Raw genomic sequence first — 17,823 nt, 5'->3', positions numbered from 1 at the left:
ACAACTAACTTGTCTGCAGGTTTCACATGGCCCTCGGTGGCAACGCTGTGAACACCTATGGATCCCACACTCAAGCACTTTGTCACAGCTGTCTCCACAAGTTGGGACATCTTCTGTACAAGGCAAAGAAAACTCTGAAAGCAGACAAAATGTCAACATTAAACAAGATACATCATTAGTGAGTCATTAACAAAGGCCCCTGTTCTTTAGTTCCTGAAGAATGACAGCCCTTTTTGAACTATAAAAACTTTATAACCACATAAAATTAGAAAAAAAAATTAACTTTAATAAAAATAACTCCTAATGTTTCTGCAAGGCTAACCCTAAATTCACAATTCTCCTGCCTATTGTTCCCAACCACTGCCAACACTGGTGAGCTTATCTTTCTTCTTCTTTTTTTTTTTTTTTGGAAACAGTTTCTCTATTATGTAGGCATAGCTGTCCTAGAACTCATTATGTAGACCAGCTGGCCTCGTACTCGCAGAAAGCCACCTGCCTCTGCCTCTCACATGCTGGAATGAAAGGTGTAAATCACCACACCTGGCAAGCTTGTCCCTTATGAAGAAATTTGATACACAAATTACTATAAAGCAGCATTTTTTTAAAGACAGGATTTTGCTGTAGCTTTGGAGCCTGTCCTGGAATTAGCTCTCGTAGACCAGGCTGGCCTTGAACTCACAGAAATTCGCCTGCCCCTGCCTCCCAAGTGCTGGGATTAAAGGCGTATATCACCAGTGCCCAGCTTAAACCAGCATTTTTATGAGCAAACTACGTCAGAAATTGTTAGCTAGAGAAATGAGTATGAAGACATAAAACTCTGAGGGATTTCTATATATGCAAAATTTTCTTTTTAAATTTGTTCAATCTCACAGGATGGAAAAAAAAGACAAACCTTAAAACACCATAAAAACCCACCTTAACAATCACATTATGACAGGTAGTAAAAACAGTCTTACAAATGACTCAAGCAAGCTTACTCAACTACCATACTGCTCTAGAAACAAGGAAAAAGTAAGTTCTCAGAGGAAGCTAATACCTAGAGACAACAGCAGCACAGCGTCCTTCAGTACCAATGTACACCAAGAGACGGGATGCTACAACTCATGACCTCACGATGTTATGTCACCATTACTCAGAACTCAGAACCTTCACGTGATATGAAGGTTCACGCCACGTGTGGCTATTTTATGGACATGGACAGAACTGGCACATAACATCTCTCAGGACTGTCAGCACCCTGAACCCTCTACACCTGGCTAGCCAGCCCTTCTCCCTACCCGAGTCTGTCACTGTTTTCCTTTCCAGAACGTCATGCAGCTTGATCCTATAGCACACACCTTTTTCAGATTAGCTAGTTTGGTTTAGTAATATAAATGAACATTTCTTCCCCATCTTCTCATAGTTCAATAGCTCATTTCCTTTGAAACAAGTCTTACTTGATTTCTGACATGGACAGGACCTCTTCCCCGAGCGAGGACACTCTCCACAAGCACCAACATGACAAACTTGCTCACACGTATGATAACCACATGGCAGTGTCTTTCCACACACCTAAAATAAAAGCACTCAAGAGATTAAAACCACACAAAAAGGTAGTATAAAACATAACTCATTCGTACTCACAAACAACTTATGCCCCTCACATTATCATGCTTTATGTCTAATACAGGTGTCAGATATATGTACACATTTACACATATGAATTTTTATTTCCTGTGTACCAGAGTGTATCATACAAATGAAGAAAGGACAGATGTATCCTCAGCTTTGTACGACCATCCACCAGACTTCTAACCAGTACTATACCCGTTCCAATGCTAGAAAAAGCAACCCACAAAAACAATTCCACTTTCTCAGTGGCATTATCTCCAGAGGAGAATGGTAGAAGCTAATGCTCAGTGGAGAAAGGGAAGGAGCAAAACAAACAACACACTGAATTAAGAATTCAGCAACTAACTTATTTTGAGGGGAAAAAAAAGCAAACTTTTTCTCCGGTAATAAGATAGTTGACTGTAAACAGCCATGTGTTGCTCCTCCTTACCTTTCACCCCGCTGAGCAAACAAGCACTTGTACTTTCCAGCCATCTGTTTGTATGCTATCACTCTCAGAGGGCACCAACACTTACCTGATCACAATGCCACACTGGGCTCGCACAACTTCTTTCTGCTTCCTTTTTGCCACAAACACACCTCTGTCTACTAACTCTTGGACAAGGCTGACAGTCTCCTAAAATTACAGTCATTCATTACTACACAAATACTAAAAGCAACAAAGACAGCTTTGACTCTGTTTAAAGTCAGTTTCCCACGCCGCTCTTTTACCTGCATGACAAGGATTTTCACACTTATGATGCCCACAAAGCAGCTTGCGCCCACACGGCAGCTGGCAAGACCACTGCTTGGCACTGCACCTGCGAGGGACAGGTTTTGCTTTCTTACAGTGACAAGTAGTTGTGACCATCTTTGGACAAGGAGGGCAGGGACCTGGAATGCAACAAAGGGGGTGAGGTAATTAAAAGTCACCAAAACATCTTAGGTTTACATTTTCCTGAAATCTCTATCATTTTTTTCATTGCGACTTTTAAGGGCAATCCCTTTTCAAAGCAAAACTGAAATTCAGCTTGGATAATTCAACATTAATAAGAAACAACCAATCAAAAACAACTACACATACAATATGAAACTCACCTGGATGGCAGAGAAGTAAACATTTATGGCCACAAGGAGGCTTAAATTCCCTCTCACATACTTGGCCACAGGAATGAGGTACAAGCCATGGATCTAAAGGTGGATCTTCTACTTTCCCACAGTAGCAATAATATCTACTAGGTGTTTCTGATCTTTTGTATTCAAATCTACATTTTGGACTACAAAAAAAAAAGAAATATTAATCCCATCACTAAAAGCAACATAAGAGATAACAGTAACAAGACTATAATTTTGTTAGGCAAAAAAATAAATTCTTACTACAATCTTTGCACGATATAATTTCCTGAAATATGCAACTATTTATACTAATTTAAACTATTTACTAATACTCTCCAATACAAGAGCCAACAGTCAACGTGAGATGAAGCTATGCATAAAACTTGACAACATTTACTTTTTCTCCATATTTATACTTCTAAAACCTGAGATAGCCACTTGTAGTTAGTTGCTATTCATTAAACAAGACATCCAAAGTTCAACAACAAAAAGAAAGCAACTTTCTACTAGCAAAGATTTTTAACCAAAATTTCTACAAACCACATTTCTGCAATATTCACCCAGATTTATCTAAGTCTCAGCTTCTTAAAGTTTGGGTATATACTCTATAAATAAACAAAGTAGATGATCACAGAAAAACAAACAAACACATAGGCTGAATATAGCAAGAAGAAGCACAACAAATAACAATTAAGAGGGAAAAAGCTCCAAGTAGAAGCCAGCCTGGTCTACAGAGCAAGTTCCATGACAGTCAAAGCTACACAGAGAAAACCTGTCTCGGGGGAAAAAAAAGAAAACTTGAATGCAAACAAATAATTTCCTAATTTTCCTTTTTTAAAAGGCATATCTATTTTTTATTTTATGAAAAATTTGCATGCATGTATATACGGATCAAATACATGCCTGGTGCCTACTAAGACCCAAAGAAGGTATCAGATGCCCTGAAACTGGAGTTGAAGACAGTTGTGAACCACCCTATGGGTGCTAGGAGCAAATCCGAGTCCTCTGCAAGAGCAGTAGGGACTCTTAACTACTAGCCATTTCTCCAGCTCTGAGAATTTCCTAACATTCACTTTCTAAAACAAAATACATATATTTCAAGTTCACTTAAGTAAAGGAAAGTTTAAGTATAATTTTATATTCTCTGATAAAGCAGAGTGAGTTATACATCAAACTAAATTTGGGTACAAGAATAACAAAAATTCACTTGTAGATCATCATAGATCATTCCTAAAAGATGCTCTAAGCCTTGTGGAACAGTCAGTGTGCTGCACCAGGCTATTTGTGCATCACCATTTAATTTGTTCTGTATAAAAATCAATGTATTTTCACTGCTATGAGGACATGCTGTACTTCCAAATAAACGCCACGCTGATGTTCAGAATAACCAAAACACATTTGTTCTCATAATTAAATTTCAAAAACAAGTTATGGAGAGATGATTCTGCGAGAGATGATTCTGCTGCTCTGACAAAGGACCTGAGTTCAGCGCCCAGATCAGTTTTATGCAGCTCACAATAGCCTGTAACTCCAGCTCCAGAGAATCACAACACTGCTAACCTCTGTAGAGCATGTATGTGCACATATCCAGAGACAAACAATACACAAGCATGCACAATTAAATAGAATGATTTTTAAAGTAAAAACTGAAAACTAATGCCACACCTCATGTTTATAAATAAATGACATTTTGTTCAAAGAGTTAAATTTCCCTTTCTTAAAAGGAAAGTGACTTTCCTACAGCTGCTATGAAAGGGATGCACTTCGAGGGTTAAAGGGCACTGACTGTGTGTCACACCCGCCTGCGCTGACACAGACAACAGGAAGCTGACACACAACTACTTAGGAAGGGGTGATGCGTAGTCTCACTTTAAATGATGGAGCATCAACAACAGGCCTTGTTCTGTTCACTCAACAGCACTACCTTAGAAGAACAAAGTATAAGTTCATTTCAATAAAATTATTATAATTTTTACCAGGTTCTGGTTACATCTTGACAAGAGGTAAACAAAGAAGGGTCTTAAAGAACCACTTATTTTCATTTATCATATTTGGAATAGCATGACAACTACTGCACAGAACATTAATTACACTTTTGTCCTTCCAGGCCTAGGAGAGAAGCGGCAGTCCATTACTCTGGTAACTGACATTTTGCTCCTCTACAGTACAATCACTACTTACAACAGGAGCAAACAGAGCAAAAGTGAGAAAGAGTGACGCTCAAATCTCCCAAACCAGCGATGCTGGGCACCTGGCTCTCTTCTGCACCCAACACTGAAATCCCCCGCCATAAGTAACAAGTATAGACTTCAAGTTTCAAGTTTTTCAAAACAGAATGTGCTGGAACAGAAAGCAGTCTACCACACTGAACTCAGTGAATACAAAAAGGTCTACAATTGAAAAAATAAACCCTAGGCTTCAAACTCCAGCTCTGCCTCTTAGCAGTGTGAGCTCTCTGCTGCTCTCAGCAAACTTCCACGTCTCAGGGGTAACAGGAGAAATCTCAAGATCGCTGAGAATTATTTACAAAAAAAGTCCTTGTCTAAAATGCTTTTTAAAAATTAGGCCACAACAATTTTGCAAATATCTTGGTATTTATGATTTAGGAAGACGAGACTCAAAACCAGATTTTATTGGGCCTAAACCTGTACAATCTGGACAGTATTAGGAAAAGGAACACTACCTTATAAATTGTAAAAAAAAAAAAAAATCAGTTACAAAAATTGAAATATAAGCATACAATGCCCCCCTGAGCTTATGTTTAATTAACCTTAACGATGAATCTACCACTGCAGACTAGCAGAAACAAATGATTTTACTTCTCCACTTTTTCCTCAAAATATAGCAGAAGTCCAATATCCAATAATCAGCCATAATAAACAAAACTGGTAAAATAAATGTAGATAATGACACGTAATACACAAATGTAATGTTGAAATTGAAGATATAACTGGAAACTATACAATCAAAATATACTAGATGATAAGCAGACAGAGTCCAACACTCATGTACACTAACAGGAACTTGAGGAAAGAGAGGTAACGACTTCTGAATGATTCCCATAGGTAAGTCCTTGAAGGCAGACCTGAACGCTGTTTCACAGGTGCAGGGAAACTCCTACACAGCTGCAGCTGGCTGGGACTGTCAACAGAGCCTTAATCTACCCTTTGTCTTTAGCACCTTCTGTTTAACGTGTGAATATGTCCAGTGTTTCCCAAGGGTACAAAGCCTGTGTAAAACTTGGTTGGGAAAAAATCCCGGGACACTGTAATATTCCTTAATCGATTATTTGCATTTGGCATTGTCCCTCTGGAAGTTACTATGTTTTGGGGATGTGGACATCAACTTGCTAAAGGTGTAAATAGGAGAAAATAAAAAAGCCCTGGATGAAGGAAGAGCACTCAGTCTCTGAGAGGCTGAGACCTCTGCAGCTGCCAAGGCTAAAATCACCCTTAAAGTGCGCTATGTCTTCTTCCACGGACCCACAGGAACCCACACCCGTTCTACAACACACAGGAAAAACAATCTAATGATTTGTTAATTATTGAAAGATACGAGCATTTACATAAAAATTGAAAGAAGAAAATTAGCAAGATCTCCTAACTTCACAAACCAGACAAGTAATGGAAAGCAAAACAGACTGAAACTTCAGCAACACAACTTCTGATCTATAATGGTCATTTATTCCACAACTTAAATTCCAATGAACCAGAAAACAATTACCACGGCCAAGGATAATCTTTCTTTTCAAAATCCTCATCTGTCACAGAAGATACAAGAAACTGGCTGTCTTTAGCCCACTTCTGAATACAGGGCATATGGAATATACAGAAACATCCAGAGCAGCTCCAAACCTAAGACAAAGGTGTCAAAATCCATTATATATGATTTTTCTTTGTTAATTATACAACACTTTAAAATGATTATCACACATTGATGTTCAAGACTTACCTAAAGACTAAAAAACAAAACAAACCCTTTCTAATATCACAGAAGACATGATCTTTACAAGTGTATTTAGGAGTATAATATATGAAAGAAAAATATTAACCACCCAAATTCAATTAGCAAGAAAAAACAAAGCTAACAACCTAAATGATGTCTAATTTATATATGTGTGTGTGCACGTGTGTGTGTGTGTGTGTATATGTATTCAATACACATACTGGTGCTGACGGTAACATCTTTTATAACATGATATAAACATTTTCCTTGCAATTTACTCCCATACATCTTATCACATAGATTTATGTACCATATTTCATCAATTTCTTATTGCTAGTCATCTATTATTTCCCAATTATGAAGACTGTAAGAAAAGGATTCTAGCCATAAAATTTCTGTGTATAAATAAATAACCTGTTTTTCATATAAATCCTGTAAGTCCAGAACTTATACAAAATTCAAAAAACTGAGCAAAAAATAAAATACATACAATATAAAAGCTTAAGAAAGATGAGATAGCTCACCAGTTAAAGACACTTACTGTGCAAGGGTGGAGTCCTAAGTTTGATCCCCAGAACCCACATAGAAATAATGGAGAAAAACGTCCACAAAGTTACCCTAAGTTCTGTTTTCCTTATTACAACTATTTGGGGGGGGGGGATCAGACATGTACTGTGCAATAATGTAGACAGCAGAATTACATAAAAAGAAACAGCTAATTCCTTAGTTTTGATTCCCCAAATGCCTACCTAAAACGGGAACCTAGAGGAATGAGTGGACAAAATGAGGAGGAAGAAATGCCAAATAATGGTATTTTGTAGAAGTCATTACTACTAAGGCCACAGCAGTTCAATACTGCAGTAAGTCCTTTAAAGAACTGTAAAACTGTTCTAACACCCTAACGAGATTGGGACGTTCACCAATGGAATGATGGTGGAAGAATGTTCTTCCAGGAGACATGAACTCCTCAGTGCTGCATTGAACCCGTATATTGGCTGAGTCAGTTCCCAAGGAGGACAAACAACCTTGAAAAGTTAGGGGATGTGGGAGCAGTCATACAAAGAGCAAGCATTGGTGCGGATACACTACTCAGGAACTGGAATCACCGACAGCTAAGGAGATGTGACTCTGAGGACTACGACACCGACCTCTGCTGCACGGCCCTAGCCAACCCATATATTAAACTTCGGCTTCACCCTACATGACCAAAACATCTCATCGGACCTGATTTAAGTCTGCTGAGCCAGTAAAGGATTAGTATGAGGTCTCACAGGTCAGTCTGTCATGCTCAGATGTCACTTCTCTTTAACTGCTTCACGAAGGCTTCACCATCAGGCAAGCGCTCCTCTTAACAGCATCAGTTATGTCTGACTCTTCCCCCAGTGACCCTGGCCACAGTGTTCCAACACTGCTAGACGCTCAAGTGTCCCTAACATGCGCCTAGCATGCACTAGGCTCTGCTTAGATCACAGCACCACACAGTAACATTTTGTGTTTATAAGCATCTCTAAATAGATGCTAAAAAAATACTTTACTAACACAACACATGCATTAGATTGAAATACTTGTTTGAGATATCAATATTGCTAAATATTACCTAGAGATAATTCCTTAAATTTTAAGATTTACAAAATGAAGATGAATTCATATATAGAATTGTCAAAAGATTTTTTTTAAGCAAACATAAGTGAAAGTACAATAAAGAACTAAGTATAAAATGTGAGTGATACTTACCGCTTGGTTTCTCTTCACTGAAGCGATACAAATGAGGCACGTCATAGCCCCTGCCTGAAAAGCTTCATTCACGTACTGTCTGGTTCGCTCTAACTCATGTATATCGCCATCTTCAAAGTTAAAAATTAAAAACATCCCAGTAAACAACACCTGAAAACAATACATCTTCACTAACAATCACGTCATGTGACAAATGCCAAACAATTTTAACTGCAGAAAACAGGAAAACTCAAAGCTTAACAAAGGAAAACAAATACTGAACGAACTGACAAGGGTCACCACGCCCAGGAGCAAACAGCACTGCAGCTCACGCACTGCTTTGCTTTCTGCTTCAAATCCCTGGCCGTTCTGGGGGAGGCAGAACCACGGGCAAGACCACCAATATGACAAGTGATGAAGTATCAAACACTGAAGTACAAAGGAAAATGAAAAGCTAACCCCTGAAGGAAGGAAGGGGTTAGCATGTTAACACACTCCTAATAAAATCTTATGAATGAGAAGATGCTGAGATCCCCATAGCACAACAACCACGCCATTAATTTATGCTCACTACTTCTGCTTTAGAGAGCAGTATAAACATTTTTTGGGAAAAGAAATTACCAGACCGTGTATTTCCTTTAAACAAGGATTGTATTTCTCTCCAAGCACTAAGACTATCACCATAGGATAAATAAACTATTATCACCTCATTGTTATACATGAGAAATCTGAGACACAGAAGTCAGTGACCTCAGTTTGACTAAGAGAGTCCTCAATCCCTATCATCTGCTTTAATGGAAAAAAAGCTCCAAGAAAAAAAAAACAGTTAATGAAAAAAATGACAGAACAGCGCTCTAAAATACAAACGACACCAAACGGGAGGTAATCCAGGTCATGTTAGAATAAGAAAATGAACTTACATGCCTTTAATATAACAAAATGATTCAAAAAGACTGACTGAATTTCCAAAAAAAAAAGTAAGTCAATAATACGTCCTTAAACAAGGACAGAATACACTATGGCAATAATCTAGTTCAAAACAAAATTTGCTGCCAAAAAGAACTAAATAAATAAAAATATTAATTAGCTCTTCATTTTCTGAACTCATCTAACTAAACCCAGAGGTTAACAAAAATGTGGGGGCTGGAGAGATGGCTCAGAGGTTAAGAGCACTGGCTGCTGCTCTTCCAGAGGTCCTGAGTTCAATTCCCAGCAACCACATGGTGGCTCACAACCATCTGTAATGGGTCTGGTGCCCTCTTCTGGCGGACAGGCATACATGCAGACAGATCATTGTATACATAGTAAATAAATAAAAAAGTGTGCCCTACCATGCTATAAACATAAGTGTCATTGAAGGTGTTAAAGAACAAGCATTCTTAAACTACAAAATTACTAAAGACAAACGTTCCATTTTAAATTGGCATTTAATTTTCTAAAATATCCTCAAACAGAATAGTCACTATATTTTGCTTTAAAAAATGTAACATTTTAAATTTAATCAGCTTATTCATATAATTTAAAGAATACAATCTTACAAATTAAAGTCTAAGTTTATCTCTATGAAATTCAAGTAACATTACTTTGAAAGTTGTATTTTCATTTGATTACAGCAATAAAGTGCACTGCCTGGCATGTCACAGTGGACATAGCATGACAGTGGATGTCACATATTCTAAAATGACCACAGTGGCAAGAAAGGAAACATGAGTTTGAGGAGGTCAAGGCTGGAATGAGCAGAAAGTAGCAGTTAAAGGCAGTCAGAACTGTGGGAAGATACCTAATGCTTCTCAGTTTTCTCTTCTGTCAAATGCTAATAGTAGCCAGCCACAAAGGCCTGCAATAGGCAAAGCCAGTGTGCAGGGAGAAAAGGCTGTATTTTAAAGTCAGGAAGTGTAGAGGCTGAGTAAGGAGGAGTAAACAGCAAGTTATAGACCAGACAGAACTACAAAATGAGGGTCTGTATCAAAAAAAAAATAAACGTGGGCTGGAAAGATGGCTCAAAGGTTAAGAGCATTGCCTGCTGCCGGGCGGTGGTGAAGCAAGCCTTTAATCCCAGCACTCGGGAGGCAGAGGCAGGCGGATCTCTGTGAGTTCGAGGCCAGCCTGGTCTACAAGAGCTAGTTCCAGGACAGGCTCTAAAAGGCTGCAGAGAAACCCTGTCTCGAAAAACCAAAAAAAAAAAAAAAAAAAAAAAGAGCATTGCCTGCTCTTCCAAAGGTCCTGAGTTCAATTCCCAGCAACCACATGGTGGCTCACAACCATCTGTAGTGAGGTCTGGTGCCCTCTTCTGGCCAGCAGGCATACACACAGACAGAATATTGTATACTAAATAAATAAATAAATAAATGGATGGATGGATGGATGAATGGATGAATGAATAAATATTTAAAAATAAATAAACGTTTAAAATTTACCAAGTAAAATATAGGAGGCTTTAATGACAAATATACTGTGGTTTATTTATGCCATGTATCTACCACCTCTGTTCGTGCACTTCTGAGTTAGAAAACTGAAGTGCTAGAGAGCGTGAGGTACCCTGGATGAAGATGACATACTCTTTAGAATAAAGCTATGCAAAAGCTAAGATCAGAAAAATTGGAGGGGCTCTTGGTAATGTTAGTGTTCAACTCACGAGTGTAGGATGGAGACCATCTTATTGCTCTGGCATTTAGTCAATTAAAACACTTACCTGGTCCAGACCCCTTCATTTATTACATGCATACTGCAGAACATCCAGGAATGAGACTCATAATGTGTTGTCCTTTTATAATTGTGGCTGCCTTTTAATCCACAGATTAAACCACAAAAGCTGCAGCCTGAGAGAATCCTGTTCCCTCAGTCACCAACTTGACTCTTTCAAAGCTAAGAGAGGAATTTAACTAAATCTCTGTCCCTCTAAAGAACTCAAGACTCAAAGGTTGAGGGGGAATTCTGCTCCTCAGAGAAGCTGAAGAGCAAGTAGCTCCCCTCCTCTCCTCCTGTCTCTCCAGAGCCCTTGTGCTTCTCCTGGCCCCTGCTCCACCTGGCTCCTCCCCACCACTTTCTGTCAGCTAACTGCCGATGCAACCTACTGACCACAGGTGAATTTTATTTAATCAAACACATCTTTGCATCATTAAACAAATGTTCCAGAGCATAAACAAAAGTAACACACTTTAAACTAATATTCTAGTTGGGCAGTGGTTGCGCACACCTTTAATCCCAGTGCTCAGGAGGTAGAGGTAGGAGGATCTCTGTGAGTCTGAAGCTAGCCTGGTCTAGAGAGGGAGCTGCAGGACAGCCAGAGCTGTTACACAAAGAAACCCTGTCTTGAAAACAAAACAAAAATTACTTGAGATAAAACTATGATAAAAACTCATAAAGCATGAAGATTATAGTTATTTTTTACTACCTACACTAAGATGGCTGTATTCTATTACTATATGCCATATGTAAAGAATGGCTGAAGTGAGGTCCTCTTTACCATAAACTATTCAGGAAATCATTCAGAAGCAGGAACTTCTCTAGCCTGAAAACTGCTTCCACCAGCAGTTATTTTGCTAGGCTCGACATTTTAGCTGGACTTCCTTCACTGCTCAGGCGAGGTCCGTTTCACAAGAGAATGCATACCAACATTCGCAGTTAATTTCATCGGTGAATGCAGGTAACTCACAAAGCACCCAAAGGAGGATGGATGGATGGGGGCGTGACACACACACTACACACGTCAGTCTGAAGACTTCCTAACTCACATCTTTATTCCACTTAATATACAATTTCTGCTATGCTTGACCCTGTTGAACTAGCAATCCTGTTCTTGGTAGAGCACTGTGTAATAAATAAGAACAAAGCAGTAACAATCAGAAGACAGCTCATGTGGAATTATGATAGAAGGCCTATATCTAAAGGAAGACAGGATTTTTTTAAATGGAAGAAATCTTTTAGAAAAACAAGGAGAAAAAGAAAATCAATTATGGTAGAAAACCTCTAATACTCAAGCTTACAAAATGGGTATTCATTCCTCATAACAGAGACCCTGAGACAAGGTTAGCGCGTCAAATACTAGTCAGACACAAGCAACGCTCAATTCCAAATCTTAGCAACTTGGCTTGCGAGCCGTTCTTTTAACCAGTCTACTGACTGCACCCACCCCTGCCCCTCACAACAGACAGGTTCAAGAGCAGCTGTCTTGTCTACTTCAGAATCATGCTGCTTTTACAATGAGCCCCAAAAAAGTTCAAAAGCTGAGCAAATCAGATAGAAGTCAACTTTGCCAGTTACTAATTGTGTCATTTGGGGAGCATCTTCTCTCCTATGAAGAGTTATTTCCTAGAAAAAAAATTTTCTAGCTCTAACAAGACTTTAAAGTGAAAAAAGGAACTAAAATGAGGATGAAGACTATATAGATAGCATAAAATATAAAATACTGAGATGTTTCCAATAACTTAAGTACAAAATTTGAAAAATTTAAGAGTATATCTATTGATCTTGAAATATCTATTTTAATAACTTGATAATAATAAGTATATATACCAGGATCACTATGGTACTCTCTCATATTAAATAAAAAGAGGGGGGTGATGCTTCAAGTATAACCCAAACGTACAACAGATAATGAATATGCATGTCAGACCTTTAAAGATTTAATTTAAAAATAAAACAGTATGAAAATCAAATATAAGATATAAAACTCCAGTAATAAAGCCAATAAACAAAATGGACTTTAAGGCAATTTTAACGTGATTAAGAAGAAAATGAAGACTACACTCAAAGGGGTCGCCCCACAGTCCTGAAGCCTAACAGAATCATAGTATCTCCCCTGCCTGTTTCTCTAGGAGTCAGGGCTATAAAGAGCACCTGTCATATAATCTACTTTATACAAAGATTAGTATTAACAACACATAATTTAAATAGCAAAGTGTACTCAACTTCAGAAGATATCCACATTGAAAATGAAAAACTATTCTATAGTAATTTAAGTTATATCTAAACAACATCAGAAATATACTTCTACTTATAGCAAAAAGGTCAAAATTGGTAAGCTAATACCTGTGTGAGTAGTGTATGAGATGAATGTATTAGCGACGATTTTCCCCTGCTTTCCTTCCAAGTCTTCATCTCCTTCCTCTTCCGAGGAGCTGCAATGCTCCTCCACAAGCTTCCTGGCTGCAGCTTGATTGGCCTTCTTGATCTCCTCAAATTTCCTCTGAGACGTTAGCTCTGCTTGCAAAGGAAAGAGAAACGTTTCATTTCTGCCAATCAATCGGTGTCTTCCCAAAGCACGCATGATGGAGATGACAACTTTTAGTGTTCAGGCCAGTGAGCACCAGTTTATTTGACTATTTTATCAGTTTTAAACACACATCTGAAAGCCACCTTTACAAAAGCCTATCTCCTTACAATCTGAGAAAAAAAAAATCTAATCTCTTACCACAGAACCAAAGAAAACCACACGACAAACACTAACTTTAAAAGAATCCTACCAAAGTAATCGAGAGCCAGAGCTGCAGAGACAAACTACTGAGAAGTTCTAAAAGTAAAGTAGTGGTGCGAACAGCTCATCAGTCTCAGTATAATAATACCAACAAAAAATTTAAGCGGAAATGAGATGCTAAAATACACTACGTAAGCCGGGCGGTGGTGGCGCACGCCTTTAATCCCAGCACTCGGGAGGCAGAGGCAGGCGGATCTCTGAGTTCGAGGCCAGCCTGGTCTACAAGAGCTAGTTCCAGGACAGGCTCTAGAAACTACAGGGAAACCCTGTCTCGAAAAACCAAAAAAAAAAAAAAAAAAAAAATACACTACGTAAATCAGCCATGGTGGCAAACGCCTCTAATCCCAGCACTCAAAAGGCAGAGAGAGTCAGGTGAGTTTGAGACCAGCCTGGTCTGCACAGAGAGCTTCAGGACAGCCAAAGTTACATAATATAGAGACTCTGTCCCATTTTAAAAAAAAAAAATCAATTTAAAAAAGTTGTAGAAGCCAGGTGTGGCAACACACATCACATCTTTTATCCTAGCACTTAGGAGACCAAAGTAGGTAGATCCCTGAGTTTAAGGCAAGCCACTGCTAGCTACATAGTAAAATACTGTCTCAAAAATAATAAAAATCACTAAAATACATTATACATCATGATGTTTAATAAATTGGGGAACATAATCAGTGGAGGCACGCAAGAGTGATAGGAGGTAGTGCTTCTTCAAACCACAGTCTCAGAACCCTGTCCGGCCCACAGTGCCTTTGCACAGATAATATCCATGGTTTATCTACTGTATTTATTAACTGCTTTCCTAGAAAGCTCCAAAAATCTTACAGCCTTCAAGGTGAACAACATTTTTGGTGGTCACATACAACATTAACAGTAAAAACATGCTTCTAACAATTTCACTACAAAAAAAAAATGTTAAATAGGACTGAATTGTTCTTCTACTGTCCAGAAAGGGGATCTTAAATAACATTTGAGCTAGATCTTCTCATTTCTAGTCTTTTCTAGAGCACTCTCTGTACTCCTCACTGTTACTTAATTACAATAATACAGAACGAGCCAGATAACTTCTCAGCACATGTCTGCAGTGAGACTTCCAACTTCTTGAGAATAAGGGTCCTGGGAATTGTGCTTCCGCTAAGAAGTTCTATGCTCTGTAGCCGGCAATGGTACTTTCAGAAAAGACTCACAAGCTGAATGGGTGCTCATTTTAAGAGGGTTTTTAATTTACTTTTCTAAGTCACTAACTAAAAAGTTCCTTCCTATAATAGGCTGGCGAGCCAGCATCGGAGTAAATCTCCTTAGGTGGTCTATTTGTACCTAACAGTATACCTTTAATTTCCCTCAGGAAATGCTTCCCTTTTCTTACTGTAGCTCACTTGGTGATTATTAACCAAACCAGACTGTTTGGAGTAAAAAATGGAAGAAAATGTATACACGCTTACATCAGGAATCTTTGAGAACTAGGCTGGAAGACATAAGTTGCAAAATAAGGAGGATGCCATTAATGGGGAGGGGGTGATATAAAAGAAACACTTAAGACTCTGGGAAGTATATGTTAACATAAATTAGGTAACAGCATCTGGAGGAAAGTCACAGACAAGGTGACCAAGCAGTCTTCTCACACATCCTTCCAGTCAAATGTCAGCTATTCCCCTAGAGAATGCTTTCTTTCCTGCCACCCACAAAATCCAAGCGAGCTTATCAATCTGCTCACGGATCTCCAGGCTGTACACTTCACCTTGGTAAACTGGCCAACTGCAAGGAAAATCAACACTAACTTTCAAGTTCCACTAAGAGAAACCCCACTGAGAGGCTCGACTTTGCGCCTAAAGGGAAGGGAGAAATGAAGCGATTATATTATGGTTTCAGAAACAAACAAAAAAGTTAAACGTCCTCTGAAAACTACATCCCAAACACAAAATGATTTCAGGATCATTCCATTTTTCTCCATGCACAGTTACATGTAATTGCTCTCAACACTCCACTAAATCAAGATCTTGGACCAAGGCTATTAACAAATCCATGGCAGCAACACTAGATACACCCGAGGAAAGACCTGAAATTTATGAACAGGAATCAGTCGGAAACACTGCCAACAACCAAGGCGCTTGTCAAAGGCTGCTCTTCAAAGCAGTGTTAGTGTAGGATGGAGGTCCCAATCCCGCCTAGGATTCTGAGACCTTAGCGCAGCTTGCTGTTACCATACACAAACATGCGAAGGCACAAGTTCTTTCTTTATAACAACAAAAGTTACACATTTTAGATTTTCAAAGAAAACAAACACTGGCGATCAATTTACCGGTAAACAAGCAGTGCTTTGACCAAACAGACCAGATGAACTGAACACCATTTAAAACTTAAGATCTAGAGGATTCAGGTAGGTAAAAGCTAGTGACCGGAAGAGCCTGGCCGGAGAAAAAACAAAGGCAATAGCAATTAAAATGAAGAGGAAAGAGATGAGATGGAAATCTGCCTGTTCTGAGAAGGTCCGATACTAAACTCCCTGAGCAGTTTTTTTAAGTGACTGAGACTACTAGGGCACTGGGAGCCTCGGGTAAGTTGGTAAGTGCTTGGGGAGCTTGGTAGGGCTAGGGACCCGAGCCATCCTCACCGCTGGTCCCCAGGATCTGCATGGCTTCGCCTCCGGCAGATCGCTGCCTGCGACCTGCAGAGGGCAGGGTCGCTGCTCCGCCGAGACTAGGGCCCGAGGGCACCGCGCTCCCGGACCCTTTGACTCGCCCTCCTCCAGCGCCGCAGAGAGGGTCTCCACTTCCCGAGGAGGGGACTGCGGCGGCCCGCCCTCGGGCTCGGCCTCGGCCAGCGGCTACCTGGCGCCAGGAAGCCTCCATCCCTGCAGAGGAGAGATAAAGGAGAAGGAGCGTGAGCGGGGGTCCGAGGCTGCGGGTGGCGGCCGAGGAACCGCCAGGTCGAGCCTGGGTGCCGATAGACCCCGCGACACGGAGAACTGGTCTGGGGAGGTCGCGGCCCTGTGTCTCCCGAGGGCGAGTCCCCGCCGAACCCGGGCTGCAGCGACGGGTGAGGAGGGAGAGGGCTGGGGGCAGAAATGAACCGCGGAGTCACGAGGACCCCCCCCAGGCCGGGACAGGAAGCGCGGATCACCGGAACTCCTCCTCGGGCTCAGGAGAACTGCGGTGGGCAGAAAAGCAAGGACTGACCGTGCGGCCGCAGCCGGGAACCAACTGCTGTGGTGGACCGAGCCGAAAGCTACGTCTCCTTACCGACGGCGCTCACCGCCAACGACTACAACTCCCAGAAGCCACCGCCCACGGACCGCAGACTCCGTGGCAGTGTGGCCGCTTCCATGTCCGGAAGCGGCTAAGGCATTCTTGGTGCGCGTGCGCCCACGGGATTCTTCCCAGCCTTGGGGAACTATATTTCCCAGCGTGCTCTGGGGCTCGTGAAAGACCTTCGCTGGTGAGCGCGCCAAGAGCAGGCTCCAAACACATCCATTCGCAAACGCTCTCCGGAAATCCGCGGGTGTCAAGATTCATTCAGAGAGCACTCAGCTGACCTAAAGCCGTCTTCGCCGCAGTCTTGCTGCTTGCAGGTGGCGGGAAGACTCTCTGGAATGTTCTTACAAAGAAAATACTGTGGTCGCTGTGGGAGACTGGGTCAGGAAAGTTACTGGAGCATTGTAGGAAAATGGCTAGAGTTGAGAAAGCTCCCTTCTGGGTTCCCAAAGAAATCTAGCCCCTATTATTACCTCTTTTAAGCTTCCCAAGCTTTCCCTGGAGACGTCTTATTTTACCTTCAAGACAGCTCCCTCAAGTATGTTTCCTTCAGGAAAATAACTGAGAGCCAAGAGCTAATCTTTAGACTGCACTGAGTATACAATAACACAGGTATAGATTACAGAAACGCATTTAGTGGTCTGTCTGGGACCAAGCAGAATTTTGGCTGATATTTGGAATTATACAATCATTAATCATTAAATTACCGTCCAAATTAATTTCTCAGCATTCGTCATA

The 17,823-nt window shown here is 40.3% G+C and overlaps 1 protein-coding gene across 2 annotated transcripts in view; it reads right to left on the bottom strand.

Annotated features, from left to right (window-relative positions):
- The window catches only part of Nfxl1 (nuclear transcription factor, X-box binding like 1), a 40,987-nt gene extending 23,834 nt beyond the window's left edge, over nt 1–17,153 (bottom strand). Inside the window, exons 1-10 of one of the 2 annotated variants that reach the window (XM_038330065.1) lie at nt 17,011–17,153; nt 16,446–16,685; nt 13,396–13,566; nt 8,386–8,495; nt 6,430–6,560; nt 2,689–2,867; nt 2,323–2,484; nt 2,127–2,227; nt 1,437–1,551; nt 10–134 (exon numbers count right to left, since the gene is read on the bottom strand). In XM_038330065.1, the coding sequence (XP_038185993.1) occupies nt 10–134; nt 1,437–1,551; nt 2,127–2,227; nt 2,323–2,484; nt 2,689–2,867; nt 6,430–6,560; nt 8,386–8,495; nt 13,396–13,566; nt 16,446–16,683 (1,332 nt within the window). In that variant the 5' untranslated portion in view covers nt 16,684–16,685; nt 17,011–17,153. The remainder of the gene's footprint in view (nt 1–9; nt 135–1,436; nt 1,552–2,126; nt 2,228–2,322; nt 2,485–2,688; nt 2,868–6,429; nt 6,561–8,385; nt 8,496–13,395; nt 13,567–16,445; nt 16,686–17,010) is intronic. The other variant, XM_038330076.1, reaches the window with a different exon arrangement.
- Between the last annotated feature and the right edge of the window lie 670 nt (nt 17,154–17,823).

Source organism: Arvicola amphibius, chromosome 1, assembly GCF_903992535.2.
Source record: "Arvicola amphibius chromosome 1, mArvAmp1.2, whole genome shotgun sequence".
Classification (NCBI taxonomy): Eukaryota; Metazoa; Chordata; class Mammalia; order Rodentia; family Cricetidae; genus Arvicola; species Arvicola amphibius.
This window is presented reverse-complemented; position numbering and strand designations above follow the sequence as displayed.